The 23523-nt window shown below is 42.1% G+C and overlaps 1 protein-coding gene and 1 long non-coding RNA gene across 2 annotated transcripts in view; one reads left to right on the top strand and one right to left on the bottom strand.

Annotated features, from left to right (window-relative positions):
- Positions 1–4559, bottom strand: part of CD96 (CD96 molecule) — a 110568-nt gene extending 106009 nt beyond the window's left edge. Inside the window, 2 exon segments of the mRNA XM_057488611.1 lie at positions 2184–2573; positions 4460–4559. Coding sequence (XP_057344594.1) covers positions 2184–2573; positions 4460–4559 — 490 coding nt within the window.
- A 3379-nt stretch (positions 4560–7938) lies between these two features.
- Positions 7939–23523, top strand: part of LOC118936196 (uncharacterized) — a 45424-nt gene continuing 29839 nt past the window's right edge. The window contains exon 1 of the long non-coding RNA XR_005034152.2: positions 7939–8252. This is a non-coding gene — a long non-coding RNA (uncharacterized LOC118936196). The remainder of the gene's footprint in view (positions 8253–23523) is intronic.

Raw genomic sequence — 23523 nt, 5'->3', positions numbered from 1 at the left:
CAACATTACAACATGAAGACTGGGAAATCTCCCACCACACTACAAAACATGGAGACATGACTTCTACCTCTTCAATGATTTGACATTTTTAGTAGCTACAAATTTGCTCCCTTGTGTTGCCCTTTACGTTAAGAAATACACTTTCCTTGAAGGCAACACCACTCTCCTTTTGGGATAACATACAACCTCTTCTCCTTTGCTCTCTTCATGCTGAGCCTTCCCATGACCTATTTCCTAGAGGGTACATCAACCGATACTGCCAGTTCTTGATGGAGTAAACATTAGATCCTCAGATATGCAATAGCATAGTTTTCAGATTTAGGCAGAATGTTCAAAGTCTTTGTCTAAGGCCAAAGTCAGTGTTCTTGTGCTAAGGTATGTTCAGTATCCTATTGGGTTCCAAATTAGCAAATATTACAAGAGGGAAGAGGACTCATTTTTAATAAGAACTGAGAAGTAGAGTTCACTCATTATCATTATTACTCTTCTTAATGAAAATGACCATGTACCAAACTTGCACTCTTTGGCAGGCAGGATCCTTAGTGCTTTACAAAGATTATCTCATTTAATCATGAAAATAATGGTACCTATGAAGGAGGTACTCATATTATCTGTATTTGTTATAAAAGAAAACAAAAGCTTAGAGATTGGAAATAACATGGCAAAGATGATTATCTAGTAAATGACAGAGTCAACAACGCCATCCAGGAGGCCTGACTTCAAAATACGTGTAGCTTAACATTTTTTTGCATGGGTCTCCTTATTTCTCTTCACCGAACCCCACCCGACCCCATTCTCCATTGAAATCAAGTCATTTTTTCTCCTGGAAAACAGCAGTGGTGATAGGGCATTGTGAGGTACTCGTGGAGCACCTCCTGGTCGGTGGGCTGTTCCAACACCCGGGGCTTGTCTTGTGATAAGAAAGGGACCTGTTACTTGTCTTCCCCAGCTCCACGCCTCCTTTAGTACAGCTTTCATTGAGTTAATTTTGTTGCTTTTATCTTATATTACCAGCCCTCTTTGCCCCTGAGTTAAAAACATTCCATTTCCAGGGTGTTTTCCATTTGTTGGCTTTCATTTTCATTTTTTTCATTAGTATAAATGGAAATAATTTACTTTAGGACTGACTCATTTAGGGTAGATATTATCTCCATTTTTCAGATGGGCCCAGAGCATTTACATGACAGGCCCCAGGGGAAATTCATGTCTCGCCAGAAAGGCGATAGAACTTCAGTGTAGGGTTCCTGCCTCCGAATGCAGCCTTCTAAGGCGAATATTGTGAGTGCTATTGCTATGTGTCCAGCAGCCTCGTTGGCACTTTTATCTGCCCTAAATATATCCAAAGCCACTTTTATAAATCCTCCCCCAAACCCAGTCTGCTTCTCTTGCCTCCCATCTCAGTGAATGACACCACCATTCAGGTGCTCATGTCAGACACCTGCAAGTCACCTTCAGTTTTTCTCCTTCCTTTCCTCATGCTTCTATTGTCCTCTATCCACTCTATTACTGGTCATATCTAAAGCGTAAAATTCATCATTTTCTTTCTATATCTACCCAAAATACCACTCTGTCTCATGTGGGTGGCTGGGATTGTCTCCTGACTTGTCTCCATCTTTTTTTCCTCATCCATCTTCACTCCAGCCTTATACTGAATCCAGCATGATGTTTTTATAACAATAAAATCAGGCTATAAATGTCATGCCATCCTTTTGTTGAAAATACTTCATGTCTTGGCTCTTAGATAGAAATTAACATGTCACACAAGCTGACCAGGTCTGGCGTGATTCGGTCCCTCCCCTACCTCCTACCTCATCCCTTAATGTCTGTACCGCCATTCCACTGCCATTTTCCCATCTCTTCAAACACTGCAAAGCCCTTCACATAAGCCATTCCCTCTCTCCCAGGTCACTCACCAACCTTCCACCTCCTAAACAGTATTAATGTCAACTCATTCTTCAGACTTCAGCTAGAGGGCAGCTTTCTCAGGACCAATTTCCCTGACCCTTGTTACACACTCTTTCATCAAACCGTTTTAGTCATCCCTTATCACTGTTGCAATTTTACATTTTTCTGTGGAATCAGTTGATCAATTTCTGTTTTCCTTTCCAGGCAATACCTCTTTTCTGTTTATCCTTTGTGTACTTAGCACTATGTCGAGCATATGGTCAGCTCATAGTACGTACGTGTTGGTTGAATGAATGAGAGCTGTCTACCAGCACGTGCTTCCCTCCCAACACTGCCTGTGTGACCATGCAGGGTGTGGGCTTTTGTCCAAATGTTCTCTGGCTGCAGAGTAAAGCTGCACTCCTACTTCCCGGGCAGTGAAGAGCACATGTTCCTTAATTGAAGAGTCCACTTTGACAAATGCCCAGGAGTTTCTGTGAAAGCCATCAGTGGGTCACAGGGACTCCCTTTGGCACAGTAGAAAACATGTTGGGGATAATAAGGGACAATCAGGTCTGCCTTATCAGGGACCTTGGACCACTGTGTCTGCACCAAGATGCCTTTCTTCTGTATTTGCCTTTCTGGTATCAGGTTGATACTAGAGCCCAAGAAAACACAGATGTCTTCTCCTGCAATGAAAAATTTCCCCCAAACTCTTGTAGGACACAAGCCATTCATTTGCATGACTCACACGGAGTGACTCTTAATGAAAAACCTTGGTCACTTGGGCAAGGTGAGGGAGCAAGTGAAGAACTGCCTCCCTGGCCGCCTTAGGGATAGGAGAGAGCTTTGTGCATGATCCAGACAGACGAGCATGGCACTCAGTACAAAGGAGGAAACACTTGCCTAAGGATACTAGAGGAATGAACTTACTTCTGAACACCCATCTCTTTGTCTGTTGGGCTGTCAAAAACATAATGTAAGGTCCCTGACTACCTATGACTAAAATTAAGCCCATTTAAGAATTCAAGCCCACTGTTCAGTTTATGGCAACTGTTCTTACAATGAATATCATGTTTTGTTTGTTTGGGTCATGAATCAAGAGCTAACATATAACACACAAATAGTATTTTCTGAAACTGATAAAATAACTCACAGTAGTTTAAAAAAATATGTTTACAAGAGCCTTTTCCATAGGCTATCTTGTTTAATGCTCTTCACACACTAAAGAGTGATGTTAACACTCTATCAAGGAGGAAAATGAGGCACAGAGAGATTGATTCCCTTAATGTCACACCTCAGTTAATGAACATGAATTCAGTTGGCTAGACGGTGCTCTTCCCACACCCTTCATAACCTCCAAATTGTCTCCCAAATTGGTTGAAAAGAGTAAGAAATTTAGCATTCAATGTATGAGGACCAAAAGGGCCTTTATTTCCCTGCAGTTAGTGAGAGGGGAGGAAATACCTCAGCTGGAAGTTCCCTGAAAGATGCATCATTGGTCAGCATCTTCTGTAACCAACACTTTGAAATACTAGACATAGAAGATTCTTTCCCATTAGCTCTCTGCCCAAATTGTACAGGACACTTAAATATGTTAAGCATTGAGGCTTTGACATGCCTTTAATAGTGTAGGCCTCAGTTTGGGAACTAACATTGAATACTCTTACAGGAATGATATATTATTATGGCGAGTACCACTGAAGCTCACAAAGGGAAAAGATAAAAAGATAACAAGCAACTGAGAAGAAACAAGGCTCTCAAAGGTACTTGACAAATGGGAATTATTACACTTTCATGGATGCAAAAGTTCAGGTAGGCAGAGGTTAGCACAGTTTAATGTAGCTCCCTGCGAGCTCTCCTTTGCCTGGTAATGTGTCTCTGATCCTATCCACAGCATTATATTCCAAAAGTCTCCTTTGATTTAGAGTTTCTCCTTAAAATCTTTGTAGCTATATCTGAAAAGCACGGTTAATTCCTAAGACACCTGGGCTCACTCTAATACCTCCATGCTATGGAATGCAGAACTAATCTCTCCTCCTGCTATTTTTGAATCGGCCCTTCAGGCCATGGTCCCATTGTCATCAGGACCTCACTCTGTCTCCCAGGCTCATACCTGTACATGCCTCATTAGAATTCAACTCATGTTCAACTCCCAAAGACATTAGTGTTTGGAGGAGAAATGCATGTTATATCCAAAAGAAAAGGGATACATGAGAGAGAGAAAAAGTTGAGCAAGGATTTCTGAACATTGATGGCGTTGTGATATTTTTCCCCAGTATTCTGGACTTGTTCTGACTACCATTTGGAGAGCATTTCATTCACAGGAAGCACTATTTCCCAGTTATTTCAGAGACCCTCTTAGGAAGGAAATGGTGAAATTGCCTCAGAGCAGTGGCATGAACCACTCCCTTCCTCCTTGTGTTTCGTGCTTGTTTGGTATCATTTCTAGACTCTAGCATCTCTCTGATGGCTGGATACATAACTGAAAACCTTAGTAACGATCTGACTTTGGCGATCAATTTAAGCAGCAGCCACAAAGCATTTTAAATGAACAGAGGTCTATTTGACCTACGTGGCCAGTTTGACAAGAAAGGACAGCTGGAGGCTGTACCCCTGACAAGATGCATCTGGACGATGGAATAGATGACACAGTATGTCCATTCTGTCTCCATCGTCTCCCGAAGACCTTATGCCAGCATTTCCATGATAATCACAAAAGTCAACTGATGCCTCTAACAAAGCAAACTCCAGCCACCATATTCTAACTGGAAAAACCCCAAATCTACCACATGCCTGGTCTATTTATCACTTAATGAGACCCCAGGAAATGAAGCATAGACAGGAAAGTAACGTGGTTTGGAGCTAAGTATAAGCTTCAACAGAACAGTGTTGAAATTGTTCCCTGAAATCTTATGTATCATCTTCATTAAAAGACATTTCAGTATCCAAAGACTCTCTCCTTCAGGATCTCTGTCAGTCAAGCTGCTTTTAAAATCCAAACAAAGGAAATCATGCAGAGCTGTTCTTAATGTACTTTTTATACATTTCTTTCCAAGAGCAAAAAGTTGTTTAACAAATGTGAGCTTAGTGTCTTTCATAATAGTTTTTCTGTTTGATTTTAAAATACATTTTCTTTCTGGAATTGCTCTGGGGTGAAAGAACAAAAAATTAACATATTTAATTTTAATAAAATCTAAAAAGTAGCAAAGGTTAGCATCAGGTATCAAGCTGAATTTTATTGTTTCCCCTCTTGCAGGGAAATCCACATTTCCTTGGGGGTGGAGAAGGGAGGGCTACTTTTCTACCCTTTGTCTGACAGGCTAGAAGTCAGGCAGAGAAGTCTCCCATTGTGATGGCTGTATGCCTTTTTTTCGCTGACGGCAAAAAAAATATTTTCAGTGCCTTAGCCAAAAACCATATAGAACAAGGCCGAAACAATTAGAATCCAAAGTGAGAATCTTCTTCCTCAGCCAGCTGCTGGTGTGTGATATCTGCCCTGTTACTTCCATTTACACAGGACCTAGACGGTGTTCAGGGAGGTGACTCCTGGCTCATGACTGTGCCCTGACAGGCATGATTGTATTGGTTTTCTGGCCAGGGATAAACAGTCCTCTTCACCTTCCATCCTTATGAAAACAAGCAAGCTGAGGCTACAGCATGTTTAATTAACAAAGGATAAAACAAATAAACATATATCTGCATACGGCCATATGAACAAGTAGTGAAATAGTCTGTGTTCCTCATCTCACTACTACCACAGAGGCCCCATCCGGCAAGCCTGAAGACAAAGGAGAAGGCTGAGCTGTGTTCCTGAGGCCAGGGGGAGATCATGCTGGCCGGCTGTCATTATGTGTCATGTCACTGTATATCATGACATCATGTCATGTCATCATGTATACACTGGTCTGTCCCTATGCAAGGACTTGGGGGGAATATAGATGATGCTGAGATACATAGCAGCATCCTCACCATTCAGGAAATTAGAATTTAGCTGGGAGAACAGAGATTTACACATGGTGAAACAAGGGCTACTGTCTTCTTGGGTGTCCACCCTCCCCCTACACCACCACTGCAAATCCTTGCCATGACATTTGTCATATTTACTCATCACTACTAAGCTGATGATGCCTTCTGGAGACCAGAAAATGGAGCTACTTATATCCTAGGCTAGGATTCCCTAAACCTTTATTCCCACCCACCCCTACCTCCCTACTAAATTTCAGATCAGTGGAAGTGTTGGGGCAGGTGGTGCTGACAGGAATGTTTACAGGGAGGGCTGGGAGTCCAAAGTCTTTGACTGTAAGGCAGGAGGAGATATTATGTTCTTAATGCCTTCACCTCTTCCCCTGGACCCTGAAAATTCCATTAATCACGGTGATGGAGTATAGTGGCAGAAACAGGCCAGGAGATATACTAGGAAGATGCTGATCAGCAGGATGGTGTTCCTATTAAACTGGGACACATTACAAGCCTGGGAAAGGATTGCAGTTATCCCACTCCTCTTGTCACATTAAGAGGAATTTACCTAAGTGGAAACCTCTAAAATACTGCTACCTAAATAAAGATCTAAATCTGTTGAATTATCTAACACCTCCTCATGAAGCTTTTAGAGGTCTCTTATCTCTTACTGCTTTAAAGTAGAGCAATTATCGAAAAAAAAATTCCTCAACTTTAGGAAAAGGGAAATCGTCATTTATTTTCCAGAGCTACAGACTCCCTTTAGTGGAATCCTTGCCATTCATTAGGGTTGGGGTGCCAAGGCACCCTTTCAGTGGCTACTGGACATATCTGCCCTCTCGGGGTGTTACTCAGAGCTTGGTTCATGGTTTTTATACCTAGAAAGTCTGTGGCCTGGATTCATTAGATTTGACTAGTTCTCCTTTGGGACTCACCCAGGCTCTAAGAGAAGAAAACTTGCAGATGCTCACAGAATATTAACTGCGCACAGCTGGTATCCTGCAGATGCAAGACCCCGGCGGCAGCCCCTCTGAGACTGTTCGCATGCAGCAGGGGGCAGCAACAGCCTACAGACCAGCACGGCCGCCCCGGAGAGGAAGGGGTCCCCACTGCTTTTCAATCCCGGTTATATTTCTAAAGGCCCTTTCAGCGTGGGGATAGGCATTCTCTGTACTTAAAAATAACTCTGCTATGGAAGTCATGAAAATCTCTTCTATTATCCTCCCCACTCACCAAATCCCAATTGCACAGCGTTTCTGCTGCCTTAGATTGTACTCTGCTGCATAGAAAGAGAAAACAGAAGCAGTTTCACACACAAAAAGAAGCCTCAAACTTCTTGAACTTCAGAGGCAAATTCAATTATTTACAAAGAGAAGAATGGTCACACATTATTCCTAGGAGAGGTGAGCCATAACTGTGTGTTTTGGACCAATTTTTAAATGCTCAGTCTAAACACTTACCTTCAATGTGAAAGGGACATTTTCAGAAGTGGGAAGCTGAACAAAAAGTAAAACGTACTTTTGTGGTTTTCATAGAGGTGAACGCTAATATTACTGATGTGTCTTGGATTTTATTCCTTAACTATTATATATGGAAAAAATAAAAACGTAGAGCATTATATTTTTGCACATATTTCTCTCTCGAAGGGCTTAGAAAATATGATATGTAATATTTCAGTTATTTAAAAAAATACTTATGGAGTACCAGCTCTTAAGGGATTATTGAAGAGGCAAAGTTCTAGGTTATTTCAGAATACAAATGATAAAACACAGCCTATGCTTATAAAGTGCTCGTAGTTTTGCAGGGACAAATACCCACATACACCAAAAAGGTCAAGGAACATAAAGCATGGAACTGAATGAGTAAGTAGCACAGGACTGTAGAAAAGGAGATTTCCTAGGGATCAAGTGAGCTAGGAGTATCTAAAGGACAGAATCTAACCTTGGCTTCATGTTATAGAAGCTAGTCTGGTGGTAACCACAAGGTAAGTCCTTCCAGGCAGAGGAAACAGTAAAGAACCAACACTGGGAAGTGTTGAAGTTCAAGGCCAGTGTAGCCAGTCAGCTGTTATTGTGAAGCACAGGCTTTATTGGAAGACTTAGGACCAAAGACATCCAAAGGGTGAGCTTAGATTATGCAAGGTTTTGAAATCTGGGGTGCAGAGTTTTGTCTTCATGTCAGAGAAAGTTACAGGTTTCTCAACAAAAGAAAAGTTATTTATTTAAAGTAACATTTTAGAAGGACCACTTAGATGGACATGTGGAATAGACTGAATACAAGAAGGGGAAAAGGGAGGCAGCAGACCTGTTAGGAGTCCCGTTTCTTTTGGACCTGAGCATGAGAGCCTGTGGATTGGCAGAGGTCATGGCAAGGGTGATGGCAGTGTGGACATCACAACGAACGGAGAGGTAAGGCTTGGTGTCCAGTTGGACATGGAATCAAAATCTCTGAAGTTTCATACATCAGAATAAGGAGAAAAGAAAAACTGCGATAGAGCCAGACCCCTGCTGGAAGAGCCTCCCTACCCAATGAGCAATCACCAAGAGATCTCTGGGTCTGGAGGGGAAGGACGGCGTGATCCATGGCCATTCAGGCAGAGGTCCTGCCTTCATGAGAATCGAGTTCCTCCTTTTGGTTTTCACTCAAATGTTATGAGTTTTAATAATTCCCATCTAATGGAGAAGAAATTTCATAAGACTTCCTGCAGAGCAATCTGTTTCTTCACCATCACTGCACCATACTCAAGTCCATCCATTAAAGACTGATTTTAATTTATACATTTTTCCAGTGAAAATAGCAATATCTGCTCATTACCAGAGAATGTCTTAAAAGGATATCAAAGAAAATAAAAATTAGCTGGAATCTCACAGCCCAAAGATAAACAGTACTTACATTTTGTCTTTCTAGGTGTTTCCAAAATACAAATATAAAGAAAATTGATATTTACTGTTTTTGCCATATGTATTCTATCTTGCTTTTTTTCATTATACTGTAGACATATGCATGTGTTATAAAACAAAGATAAACTACTTTCTTTTAAAGTAGTTGCATGACAATTTTTGTTATGGATATAGGGAAAAATAATTTTTAACTAAGATAAATATAAAATTTCTACCTAATGTTTTAATTCGAGAAATAGAATTTAAAAATTCAATTGAATAATTATAGTTAGTAATCTTTGAATATTTATTTTCAGTGGTAAGTTGAAATAAGGAGATAGAGAGAAGAAAGCATAGTTTTGCCAAAGGTTTGGGAAGCTAATGTTGAATCACTAATAATACTGTTGACCTTTGCAGAAATATATTTTAAAAACATTTTAAAATTAATATTTCTAGGGTTAAATTACCATAGCCAGAATTAAAAGAAATATTTAAAATTCCACTTTCTACCTGGTTTCAAACACTGAAATTTACTTAAACCTCTCTACTTTCAGTGGAGAAAAAAAGAACACCTTGAAAAATGGAAAAGTATTGTAGCTGATTTTAGAGCTTAAAAAAAGACAGTATGGAGCCAGATCACATACTCTGACCCTTTTGAAGACTGCTACAAAAATATTCTTAACGACATTGTATTTTTACAACCATAGATTCACATCAAGATATGGTGTTTTTATATTTGATGAAAACAAAATAGGCTAGGTAAAGTGAAGCATGGACTGGATCTGACCTTTTACCAGTGATCTCTCCCTGACCCCCGCCCCTGCCTCTTTTGTCAATAGTTTCCTTTTAAATGGAGTTCTGAATATGAGGGAGAGAGAGAGACTACTTCGGTATTTGTTGCTTTTGGTAATGGTGTGGCTCAATACAACCTCAATTAAGTAATATAATCATAAATAGGAGATTGTGATTAATACCATTTCTGGGTAACAAGGAGCTAAACCAAATTCTTTCTTTGAACAAGGAAGGGGAGGGGAAATAAGTGGGATAGAAAGTTCTTGTTGCTGACCATCTTTTTAAAAAGTATTGTTTCACATTTCTGGCTCAATAAAAACCTTGTAATGAACATTATTTCACATTAATTTGTGATTGAGGATCTTACAGAGACCATGGATGTTGTTCTGAACTTCAGACCCCAGGGGGGATGGGGGCATGGACCATGAGAATACAGAGGATTGCTGTGAATAAAAATACCTTCCCCTCTTCTGGAAAAGAAGTGTCATTTGAAAGATTTGCCTCCTTTGTGGGAGAGTCAAAAACAGAGGCATAAACATGCTTGTGTGCGATGGTCAGTTTACTGCCAAGACTTATAGAATGTTGGAGCTAGAAGGAACTTCACTGATCATCCAGTAGAAACAGAGTCTTCCATTTTACAGGTAAAGAAACTGAGGCTCCAGAGGTCAGAATTTGTTATAAAGAATCTTGTACTACTGGTTACTGGTTACATGGAGTCTTATCTCACACTGCGAAACTATTCAGTTCAAACTATTCAACAGTTGAAAGCAACCATTCTTCAAAGTAAAGTGTAAATTGCCTCCAAGTCTACACAAGTAAGAAACAATCTAGAAATCATTTGGTTTTTTTTTTTGTTTCCATGACATTTCTCTTTACTAACCTGCCCCTATATGTCATGGAGAAATCAATAGGGAGTGACTTATATATGTATGTATGTGTGCATACATATACGTGTACACACACACATATGTGTTTGAGAAGTTTCTGCTTGTGTGTTTGTTCACTTGCTTGCTTTTCAATTTAATTTCTTAGAGAAATTCTGACCAACTCTCTGGGTGAAACCAGACAGGCTGTTTTTGAAAGTACTGAATTAACCTCACCCTGGTGCTATATAACTCAGCATTCCATTTATTTTATTTTCACTCTTCTTTAGCTATTTATTATCTATTTTTCCCTTTCTGTTTTGCTCAGGGAAGGAACTGTCGGTTTCCTGATTTATATCTCCAAACAATTCTATGACCATACTTAGAGAACCATGGAACTTCAGAAGAACCAGCCCCCTATTTCATAAATGAGGAATCTGGCACCCAGGGAGGGGAAGTGATGACCCTGAAGTCACTGAGTTCCTCATACCAGAAATATTAATTTGAGGATTTGACTTTACCTTGGGCTCCTTTATTTCCCCTTTCAGAAACAAATTAATCACATCACAAAAGTTGCTATTTACATGACATGAGTAAAGGACACCAAACCAGGCTTATACTGTATGATAAGAAATGTGGGTGCTGGTTGTGAACTAGACTCACTCCACAGCAAGGTGACTCAACCCCAGGCACCAGTTTCCCGGCACATGTAACTCAAATGTATGCTTCTGTGACCTAAAATGGTAAAAGGCAATGTACCAGAGTGGTCACTTATGAAAGGTGCAAACCTCAAATGCCAGCTCCTCTTTTCATACATACATGTGCTTGAGAGGAACCCAAGGCCTCACCATCCTCACCAGGCCCTACATGACCTGCAGGCCCCCGGCTCCCTCTCCCCACTAACCAGCCCCATACACCCTCATGCACACATAGTGCTGCCCACTCCTTCCCTTCTGCCCCCCAGGCTATCCGTGTTCTTCACCCCGGGGGTTCGTGTCATTTTCTTGCTTAGAGTACTCCGCAGTCTGTTGCAAGTCTGGATTCTCCCAATCTGGAGTTACTGAAATGTCCCCTCCTCTTTGAGTCCTTTCTTGACCCTTGTAACTATCTAGGGAGGCCCTGCCCTGGGTCTCTGTCACATTAACATCTGTATTTCCTTCAGGATGCTTATGAACTATAAGTTAGTTTGCTTATTTTCTTGTGGGCATATTGCCACTTTCCATTAGAAAGGAAGCTTTGGGAGGACAGACTTTGTGTATGAATCAGGCCTCCTTTTCAGTCCAGCTGCTGTGGAGGCGAGCAGCTGCTCACATGTACAACCTGAGAGCACCTCCCCTCAGAAGTCCAGATGCCTCACTTCTGGACCTGGGTGTTGCCAGGGCGCAGACACAGTGCCTCGTCCATTCTGACACATGAACACCACTCAACATGCAAGAGTCAACACCAGTGGGGTGCGGGAGTTGGTGTGTAAATCCCTCCTCTTCTGACGTGCAGGGGATGATTCTAAGATGAGTTCTACAGGGCTCCCCAGAGGGCACCCAGAGGGACCCAGACACATCCGGCCATGGTGTGAGCTGCCGGGTAATAATGTGCTCCTGTTTGGCTTCCCCTCCTTCCCTGTTTTGCTCTTTTAAGTGTCCCATTGCTGTTCTAGAGAATAATATCCCAGAGGAGCTGTAAGCAGGCCCTTATCTCACATTGTGCTTTTGTGGGGAAGGCATGCGAAGGTTGTCTCCTTATTCACTATTCCATTCCCCAGCCCCTAGGATGGCATTGGGTACATAATAGATACTATGTGAATATGAATATTTTTTGGTGAAATTCTCCTGTTTAAGTAATACCATTTCCCTTCAATGGGTACAATATAGCATATTCATCTCACAACATCCACAAAATTGAAATAAGCTAGTCAAATATTCCTAAAAATAGGATATATCCATTGTTCTGATAAGCTTCTCAACAAATATTGGGCCACAACTGCACGTCAGGCACTAGGATTGATCTTCAGAGACAAATTAAGAACACCTCCTTCCCTCGGATGTCCTTTCAGCATTTGTAAGGAGAGGGGATAACCAGAGTAAGAATGAGCAGCTCTAGGACTCCTCTTGGATCCACCAATCTATTTTGACCTTTAGGTCCACTTTGAAGTTTTGAAAAATAAGGAAATTAGCAGCTCTTAGTACCTTGATATAGTAAATAGAAACTTAAAGACATGGTCATGGCTGACTGGCCAAATGCTCAAATCAACTGTAGAAAATAAAGAAATCCTTATTACATGAGACATGGAATTCAATAGCAGTACTTAAGATAGATTTAAGGGTAACAAACTTACCTCTACCACAGACAATTCTTTTCTCTGGGAGCCAGAGAGCTGAAGGGCACAAGGCGGTAACTGTGGGGAAATGAATATGCAAAATCTAAGGCTCTTACATAGAAGCACATAACATGAAACAGTATCAGAAAAGCCTCAGTGCCACTTGTGCCGTCACTAGCAGCTTAGTATTCACTGAAGCTACTGCTCCCCGGGAGCTGCCTCACTGCAGAGTTGGTGGGCCAATCTCATCCCAGCAGAAAACAAGGCACATTTAAAGTGATAGCTGAGGAGAGCTTAACACGGGATTTTTAAAAATAAAGGTATGGTAGGGTTGGGAAAACAAGGGGTGGCATAATTCTCAGGGCTAACAATAGTGAGAAGCCATTTCCTTCCCAGGACTGAGGGGAAATGGGAAAGGGTCGCCAGAGAGAGTAGCCATAGGGAGAGGGCTTCCTGACAGAACCTGTGGCCTGCAGCATGTAAATACAGGTGAGCCCTGGCAACCCTTCAGAGAGGGGGCTGGGGACACAAATATCTCTACTTCACTCTCCTTCCTTACTAGAAAAGGAGGTTGAGATATTTATGTGCACCCGTTTGTGAACCAGAGGTCATGGGAGCTCATTTATACAGTCCACACAGCTTAGCCTGCAGGGACAGTGAACATGATGGATCCCGAGGGACAAGCAAATACCACCCAGAATGGCAGCTGTGTGGTCTTCTGCTGTCATATCAAGAGGGTCTGCAGGCTCTCTGTGCTGGTCCACCTGTACCACGCAGGGCTCACTGTTGAGTGCCCAGCCTACTGGTGAGGATGCACCTCAGAAGCCACCAGTGTACAGCAGGGTGATTGAGAGCTAGCTGAAGATCCCATTCCTCCTCCAAGAAGGACTTTAAAAGATGCCCCTTTTTCAATCATGGGCAATATGAGGTTTGCCCTGTTATGGGAAAGAGATCCTGCTATTGGCAATGCCTGCAAGAGGCTCTCAGAACTCATGAAAGAAAACAGTTGAAATCAGGTATGTGTCATTATGTTCTGCGTAGACAGTGACATTCTTTGAGACTCTAACCATGGGGAATAGCATCTAGTTCTTGCTTTTAAAGACAGGCAAAGGATCAGCACCCTTGGGCTGCATCACTTCTGTCACTTACTTGCATGTTAAAAGAATTCCCTGGTGAGACCAAGTGTCACCATTTAATAGGCCTCCTTTTCTCTGCAGGTCTCAACAGGCAGGACCAAGTTTCCCCAACAAGTAAAGAGCAAACACAGGCATCAACTTGAAACCCTTATTTAGGAAAACCCTTGCACTTTTTTCCCAGATAACTCTTTACCTTTATAATGTGGAAATGAAGCCTGATGTACAATATGAAAGGCCAGGAAAATACTCCCATGAACTATGAGGAGGGGAAATGAATACTTGAGAATAAGCAAACCAGAAATTTACTGCTTTTCAAGTAGGTATCAGGAGCCAGCCCACAGACTATGCACTAAGCATCTTTTTCATAATATCTATCAAGACATTTTACACAGCTGTGGATGGCCAATGGGCGTGTCCTCGCAGTCCTGGGTCCAAGCGTGTTGTTATCGTCTGCACTAGATCCACTGGACAGAGACGTTGGAGACCACGGGTTTTAAAATATAATTTCATGTAGGGATTAAATGGTGTAACATGTATTAGTTTTCCAGGGCCACTGTAGCAAATTACCATAAACTCAGTGGCTGAAAACAACAATTTATTCTCTCACAGTTCTAGCGACAGGAGGCCCAAAATCAAGGTGTCAGCATGTGCCCTCTCTCTCTGACGGCTCTAGGGGACAATGTGCTCAGTGGGAATTTCAGCTTCTGGGGCTGCAGCAGTAGTCCAGCCTCTGCTTCAGTCTTTGCATGGCCTGCTGCTCTCCTGTGCCATGTGCTCTTCTGTTTCTGACATGGAGATTAGTCATTGGATTTAGGGCCTGCTCTGTTAATTTGGGATGGTCTCTTCTACAGATCTTTCACTTAATTACATCTGTTGAGACTCTTTTTTCAAATGAGGTCCCCTTCACAGGTACTGAGGGTTAGGACCTGTACCTCTCTTTTTAGTGCTACCATTCAAACTGTTAAAGGTATCAAACAGCTAAGTCATCTCAGAAAACTCAGCCACCAGCACTAAGCAAATGGGTGTCTTGTAGAAGACACTGTGGTGTGCTGGCCACTCCCCCAGTCAGGACTGAAGCACTCATTCCCTGCTGCTGGGAGTGGTGCCTACTAATGGCTCATAGCAGAGTCATTCTTCAGGAATTTTCTTCATCTGAAGAGAGCCGCCTCTGCCAAGTTTCTGCTTCCTTCCTGGTAACAGTGCAATTTTATGAGAGGATAATGAGGGGGGAAGTACAACAGCCTGGTCCCTGGCCTCAATTCTGGACAACTCTGAAGGATCATGCCAGCTCAGGGGCTCCCCTGAGGGATGGGCTGGGCCTCTGCTGCAGCTTTTTCACAAGCTCACTTTTCCTTATGCTCCATCTTGCTTCCCTCACTCCCTTGTAGGTGTTGTTTTCATGAGCAGGCTCCAGTAAACCTCCTGTAGGCAGATCTCACCACAGTGTCTGCTTTGCAGGGACCCTGACCTAGGACGCACCCTGACATGAGATAAAGCACAGATATTCTAAGCAGCTCAGAGGACGTCATCCTCCCAGTGGGGCCAGGAGAGCCATTTGGACGATCAAAACAGAGCTTGCGTGAAAGAAGCCCTTACCTTCCCTGTTTGGATCTCTTCTGTACTCTCATCCTTGTGATTAGAAACATGAGGTTAAGAAGCTAACACACAAAGGGAAGAATTTTAAAAATAGAAGTAATATTTTTCAGTAATCAGATGGAAGCCTAAGCAGATGATTAGCAGGTATTGGGTATTAGTAAGATAAATTAAATCTAAATCTTATCATAGTAAAAAATATTAGAGAATGTATTTTAAGCAGAAAATGAAGGCAAAAGCTCCTGGATATTGAGAACAGAGAATAAGATAAAAAAAAGAAAATGAGTGACAAGTCAAGAAGTGGTTTGAGTACCTAACAATTTTGGGATGGAACAAGTTTCCCACAGTGTCGGGTGCTCTGTGTTGTGACAGTGGAGGCCTTGCAGGGTAGGTCTCCACTGTGGTGGGGAGATTAAGTAGCCTCCAGCCTGGCCTCTAGAAATTTCTGGTCTATACTCCCAGTGCAAGTATTTGGCAAACATATCACTTTTGCCAAATAATCCCTTTCCACTAGGGATTGTTTTGCCATGTTAGAATCTGAAACCATGTATGAAAATCACACCTACACCTGTACAAGATATAAAGAAAAGTACCTGTATTAATTTGGAGCAATTGAGGGTAAAACCTGAGCTGTATGGTTAGACCTGCTTCAGTCTTGGCTTTAGACTTCCTAGCATTGTCAGCTGAAACAAGATGCTTACCTCTCAAGCTGTTGTGTCCTATTACCTGTGAAATAGAGTGGGTGTGAAGAGTAATGACACGTAAAGCCCCCGGCATTAAACCCATCACAAAACCAATTATTTATTGACACAAAATGCATAGCATTTCTTAAATTGTTTTGTAACAATAAGAAGAATGTTTTGCCAAAATGCCAGTTTTCATTTATTGCCTAATTCTTTCCTTGATGAAAACAATTTGAATTTATTTTTCTCTACTTGTGTCAACTGCAGATCCAAAGATCTGGAGAAAAGTGATCTGGGTTCTGGTTAGTACCACCCATCATTAACTAATGTTTCCATCTGTTTTGAATATCTAACACAGGGATGTACAGAGCAAAAAGTGATCAAAGAGAGTGATTTTCAGATGAAGGTTTTAGATCAGAGCATGAGCAGTTCAGAAAATCACATTTTGCCTTAAAAGAAGCATAGGGAAAAGGAGAAAAGTGAGAGGGAACATTGCAATGTTATCTTTTAAGCAATGTTGTGTATAGGGTATGGTTAGGAACTTAGGGTTAGGATTAAAACAAACTTTAGTTCAAAATCTGGGATTCACTAGCTATCAGACGGCTCTGGGCAAGTAACTTAACTTCTTTGAGCCTTACTTTTCTTATGTATAAAATGACGATAATGACAATACTTGTGCTCCAAGGCTGATGAGAGAATTCAGTGAGACTGTATATGTGAAACACATGGTACAGAGTCTGGCCAGGCCAATAGCACAGCTAATAAAGCCACAGCAATGGTAATTAAAATAAGGCTTAAAGGAAGGGAATCAAGACAAGGAAGATATTCTAGATACAACTCTTTCTCAAGTCAGTGATGGACAGACAGGTCATCCAACTTTTCTGGGCTTGAGTTTCCTCACTAGTAAAATAGTAAACTGCTAGGGATTACAGAAATGAAAATGACCTTCTAGCTCACTGATTCAAGATGAATCTAATGGTCATCATAAATGACTTTTTAGATATCTCAACATTACAGTAGTCTCCTTGGCCTCCATTAAGTGATAAAGCATAAGATATCCATGAACTATACAGAAGATGATAGCCCATACAAAACACAGAAAATTACAATAAATTATATGGATGAATATCTTAGTTCTGGCAGATGCTGCCTGCAATCCCTTAATGCTTTGTCCCCCTGGCTGAGGAGGCTCTTTCTCTGATCCTTAAAAATCAATGCTATAGTAAATTAATCATAGCCTGCTGTAGTGATTGGATTAATGGGAAGATTTTACTAGGGTTTACATAAAAACCCAAAGCAAACAGCTCCCCAATATACAGATGTACTGTTTAAGGCATAGAGACACTAGGAAAGACAGTTAAAATCGAATTAATAAATCTACCTACTTAAAAAAACCCCACAACCTACTAAACTGAAAGAAGCTGTGATCTCAGATTCTCTATCCTTTTTCCTCCTTAGAAACTCTGCTCAATTCAAATTTAAGTTTTATTAAAACCATAGATTCCATGGAAGTCACAGGCAAGTTAGCCGATGGACCTACCCAGTCTCTCCTGGAGTGGTGGTGTTCTGTGCCATTGCACAGGAGTGTGCAGCAGAGGAAGGCTGTAACACTGTAATAGAAAAAGAGTTAAGAAACTCAGTCTCTATGAATTTACATGGTTCAAAATGTTTGGCATAACGGTTCAAGGAATGATGAATCAATATGTACTCAGAAGTGGCCATAATGTTCTGATTTATAATGTTTCACTTTCCCTGCAAAGGAGGTGACAAAACGGGAATACAGCAAAATAAATCTATTCTTATTAGATTGGGGCCACAATCTCATATTGGGTTTAGATATTGGATTTCTCGATAGCTTCCTGTACTGTCCACTTATTGCTTTCAAGGGAGCCAGCAATGGCCTGGGATAACTGTGTCTGGGAGGTGAGACATCTTAAATGAATGACACAATTTCCCCAGGCTTGGCTGCCAGTGGAGTTCCCTAAGCAAGTTAGTGTTCCTGTGCCAGTGATGTCTGGGGCCTCAGCAGAGACCTGACAGGAATGATCCTTGCCTAGAATAATGATTCCATAAAAGAAAGTAGGAACACAAAGACGAATAATCTCACTGATGATATTTACTCAGGCTCAGTACTGTCTGAGTGAGGAACTTTGTTCTATTGGCTGAGAAAGACACAAATGTTCTTTCTGCAGTGATTTCCTTTCCTTGTAGTTTGTTACCAAGAACACTTGCCCCTGACATTTCTCTTATGCTAAATGATGGGATATTCCTTTGCCACATCAAATGTGACATATGCCCCCAAATCCACATGTTGTAGAATTGGTCCTTTAATATTTTCTGACAAACTTGATCTGTCTGGCTCAAGCCCTTTATGTGACAAGACAGTAAAGTCCTTTCTTCTCTTTGAGTTATACTTGAGCCTTGGTCTGACTTTTCTTCTTATACATGTGAGTTTGATAATAGGTCCCAGAGTTTGCTGATAGGTCAAAGACAAAGAATATTATCCATTAATTCAAAGAAAAAAGATACCATCTGACACAAGCACTGAGAAAAGAGACAAATCATAGCAAAACCTGGCAATTAGTAATGCTTTTTAAAAACTGAAATGCCTGGGCTAGAAGGTGTGGGTGGATGGGTGGGTGGGGAGACTTGAGGGGGCATCAACTCCAGCAGTTACATCCAGGACTGCTGGGACCCCTGGTACAGCAGGTGATTGATCCTCTGCCCAGCAGCATCTGGCAGAAGTTCAAGGTCATCCCCATCATCCCTGCTGCACTGGGACTCCAGTGCTCTGTCTTAGCAACACACCCATGAACTGACGGGGTTAAGGGTTCGCCTGCTGGAATGGAACATCGGCTCTCTCCTATCCTGACTCCCTTGCTCAAGGGTCTCCTGGGAAACCAGCTCTGGGTTCCACGCAGGTACAGGGCAGTGCTCCTCTATTGCCTCCACCCCGCCCCCCACTTCTGTGGCCAGCCTTCCTTCATCCTCTTTGTAGGCCGTTCATCTTCCATTCCATAATATGAGTTTTCCTAAAGTTCTGATTTGTTTCTTTTTTTCTTCTCCATCTTCCCTGCTCTGTTTCCCATTTGTGAGTTCAAGTGGGCAGTGGTAGAGTAACAGTGTGCACAAAGGCTGAACTCCAACTTGGGGGGCAGAGAGTAGATGATTCTTCTGAGAAAAAGAGGAGAGTTAGAGATAGCAGGAGGGGGAAGTGGTTAAGTAATTTTAAGACAGGATTTTTTGGTAGTACAGCATGGATTTTAGACCAAGCAGAAAATGAAGAGGAAGAGACTTAAGACAGAGGGAAAAATTTACAGGTGAATGTCTGGGAGATGTTTAAGAGGGCAGAGACCCAGAGCACGGATGGAGGATCCAACTGTAAAGCATAAGGGAAGTGTTTCTGCATTGACAGGGGGGATAAGAAACATCATGGTAAAATTAGAATGTGGAGAGTATGACAGATAAAGATTCGGATCTGAGCTCTCCACTCTGTCTGTAAAATGAAAAGCTGGTGGATTATTTGCTGAAAGTTGGTGAGAGGATCCCTGAGGAAAGTAGAGCAGGGAGTTTTGGACTGTAGACTGGGAAGAGGGTGATAGGAGAGCAAAATAAATCAAGAAAAGGATTCAGAGAAGAGGTGAGACTATGGTGGACATGATGGGTTGGCTTTGGACTGGAATCAACAATAGCTGGTGTCGGGGAGCAGGAGAGGAGAAAGTGTGACAGGAGGTTGCAGCCTGGTCAGGTGGTGACATCTGGAGGTTGAGAGGCCCGGGTGCAAAGGCAAGAAAGAAAATGTGATGACCATGGGGAATGTAGGAAGAAATAGAGACTGAAAAGGTGGCTGAAGGGTGGGGAGAATGGGAGTGCTGGAGAGGAGAACAGAGGTGAGGAACAGGAAGGTCAGCTTTCCCTCAGTGCTTCTTATATTGTTCTCTGTTCCCACTGGTTGATGGTTTTGGTCCCAGTTAAACTAATAGATTGAAAGTAAACAAGAATTTGTGTGAATAATACCTATTTTAAAATTTAGCTACTCCTTATCCCAACAGCTCATTGTTGTAGCAGCTAACACCTGGATATACATAGGAAAATAGACTTTGTTAGAGGGAGACTATGTGCTTAGCTTTCCTGAGTAGGGTGAGGAGAATAGGGTAGTGCTGGTGGCCCAAGATCCTGAAACAGGGGACCAGGGAGTGAGGGGTGATCCTTAGAGGAAGCAGAATACCAAATAATAACCTTTGCCTGTACTATCGTTGCCTTGTGTCTTACAGGCATCTGGACCATTCTGGCACTGAGGTAAAGAAATAGTTGTGGAATTCTATCTAACCTCTGACCCAGGGTCATGCTCAATTAGGAGCCAAAAACTGGGATTCTGTGGAGACATGGAGGGAAATGGCCTGATTAGATCAAGACAGTTTTCCACACCCAACTACAAATGATGCCAGGCCTCGGAGGTCTCTTTTGCCTCTGGGCAGCTGCCAAGTTTCATCCCAGGGGGTCTTTATTTTCGTTCAAGAGACCAAAAAAATCAATCACTTAATTCTTGATGAGGTTAAGGTAGAAGATTAGAGCAGATTAGAGTCAATTATAAACACAGTCCCTTCTGCCCTGCTTCCTGGGGACCAAGAGAAGCTTGTCACAGGGCTCATTAAAGCAATTACTCTCACAGGACCGTAATATTGTATCCACTTTACCTATTGGTCATACTTGAAACCGAATTGGTCTATATGGAAACCAAACCAGAGAAACTGAGAGAACAAAATAGGAAATAAAATACCTGGAAAATCTCACCACCCCAGACTGGAAGGACTGTGCTTACGACCAAGATAGATAGATTAGATGTAGGTCGACAGATAGACATAGAGGAGATACGTTTACCTTAGATCAGCACTGGTGAGGGGGTTAGTTTCTGGAATTGACCAACTAGATATTAATATTAGAATAACACTTCTCAGCTAGAAGAAATGGAAATGGTGGTAGTAGTGGTGGGAAATGAGAGGAAAAGGAACACTAAGTAAATAACAGAATGTCGGGGGGCAAGGCGACAGCTAAGTGGAATCCTCTAACTGCGCCCCCTCCACACCACATGAATGCTCAGCTGGCCCCTCTGCCAGAGTAGGTTCCACATGAGGCATTTCTGTTACTCAGAAGAATGGTGGAGAGGTTCGTGGATGTGTTGTTTACACATTTGCCGGGTGCCAGTGTGAACCGGGATTTGACAAACAAAGGTCCCTCCTGGGTAGCCTCAGAGTCATTTCATGGTATTCCCTCATCTGTTATGAATGTTAATTGAGACAGTAACATCTTCATGTATTTCTTTTTAATATTTCAGATCTTTATAATGATGCCTCATTTTTAAAGAATGTTTCATAAAATGGGAGAGAATTATGGTTGAAATTAATGCGGTCTTAAAATCAGTATTTTAATCACACCGAAAGGCTGAAATTGTAAAGCCGTGACTCCCTATGCTACTTCAGTCCAATGTCCTAGCAATGCTTCTAAGTTTTCATTAGCATGTATGGTATTAATTCCTTCCTCTGTGAGAACAGTAGGCTTGGGATGTTTTCCCTGGGGTTTTAAACCGGGAAATTTTGCTGGCATTTACATGATTAAAAACACAGCATTAATTTTGCCTTAATACTTAGCAATGCTTTATTTTTATTTTTCCTTTTTCAAAAGGAAGTTAGAGTGGAGAGAGAGATTAATTTGGTAACTCAGTCAGAGACTGAATTGTTAAAGTAAACCTTATGGTGGACATTGAAGAAAAACAAGAAATGAAGGGCAAATAAAAGCAGTGCTTTCCCGTGTTGTTATCCACCAGCATTCTTCTCCGAAGTGGGCCAGCCAGGGAACTGACAGGGAGGAGCCTCTTCTACCTGCAGGATTGTAACAGACTTGGAGCTACCAATAGCACTAGATTCAGAATCACAAAACCTGAACTTGAGCCCTAGTTCTGTCATTTACTTGCTTTGTGAAGTTAGGCAAGTTATTTTACCCTCTGAGTCTGCTTTCTTATCTGCAATAAGAATGTTTCAGGGTCTTCTAACTTAAACAGAATTTTTCCTGGATTTTTAGGAGGATTATATGAACTCACAAAAGAAGAAGCACCCTAGACAATGGCTGGTGCATGGTAGCCACTGAATAATTATTAGGCATTTTTCTTCTTTCCAATTTTAATTAATAAAGGATGTCTTTGTTTATTGCTGGGAGTCACATTTCTTACTACTTAGAACATTAGGTAGAAAATACCTGTGTAATCATCTTATAACAACTTTCAAAGCACTATGAATCATACACTACCCCACTGAAAAGGGGTCTGACCTTGATATTCTTCTAGCTCAATTTCTCATCTTATAGGCAAGGAAATTGACCCAGAGACGGTAAGGGAGACACCCAAGGGTCACACAGGTACGCAGTAGCACAGGCAGGATTGGAAGCCTCTCGTTGAGCTCCTGCCATCGCCGTGTTGATACTACTGCAGCTGGGCAAAAGAAATGCCAGGGCACGGGGAGCCCATGAGGTCTGAAGATTCAGGTACTAGCAAATTTTCAGGCAGCTCACTGGTCTGAGCAAGCAGCTGAACCTGGCATGTACTCAAATCAAAAAGAAAAGGAGCACTCAACCTAACTAACAAATAAATACTTCCAGGAATTACGGAGTGGCTGGAACTAACCTTGAAGCTGACCTACTACCGTCCTCTTACAATTATCCCCACGGCCCACTGTGGTCTAATTGTGCCCTAAATAGCTCTGCATGATGGTGGCAAGTGAGAGTCTAGACATGACAGATGAGATCAAAATAGACTTGAGGGACTTGCAAGCTTAACATATACCATCTTTCCTCCAGGCATCTCACTTTTAGATTAGGCTCATAGCCGAGTCTTTAAAAGCAGTTGATACCAGGTGGGCACACTTCAGGGAATACTCACCAGTCTCACTGATGCGCTGTGTGGGATTTTGGTTGAGGCCATTTGGGGAGAACCTTTAGGGCAATGGTATTCAGAGGCCAGTGGGAAGGCTAGTGCTGGGCTGGCTGACTCTACCACTACGGAATCATCTGGAGAGACGGCTTTAAGAACTAGAGACCCTCAGGCCCCTTCCCTGGAGATCCTCCTTCAGTCAGGCTGTGGTGGCGCTTGGGTATCTCGATTTTTCAGAAGTACCTCAAATGCTTTTATAGGCAACCATTTCACTAACTTGGGGTGGAGGCATTTGTGGGGAGCCCTGGGGCTAGGGCATCGGTACCCACCATCCTCTCTGCCCAGAGGTGACCCCCTCTTCCTCTGCCTTCCCATCCTCTTCCCTTCCTCAACCAAGATCACAGCTTTGTACAAATGGCAGGTATGAGGGCCTGCAAGCCAAGTGCCTCCCCTCATGACACAGATGGGCTGACGTGCAAGATGATGGCGAAGTGTCC

This window comes from Manis pentadactyla, chromosome 1 (genome assembly GCF_030020395.1).
Source record: "Manis pentadactyla isolate mManPen7 chromosome 1, mManPen7.hap1, whole genome shotgun sequence".
NCBI lineage: Eukaryota > Metazoa > Chordata > Mammalia > Pholidota > Manidae > Manis > Manis pentadactyla.
The sequence above is the reverse complement of the archived record's forward strand: the minus strand, read 5'-3'. Positions and strand labels throughout refer to the sequence as shown.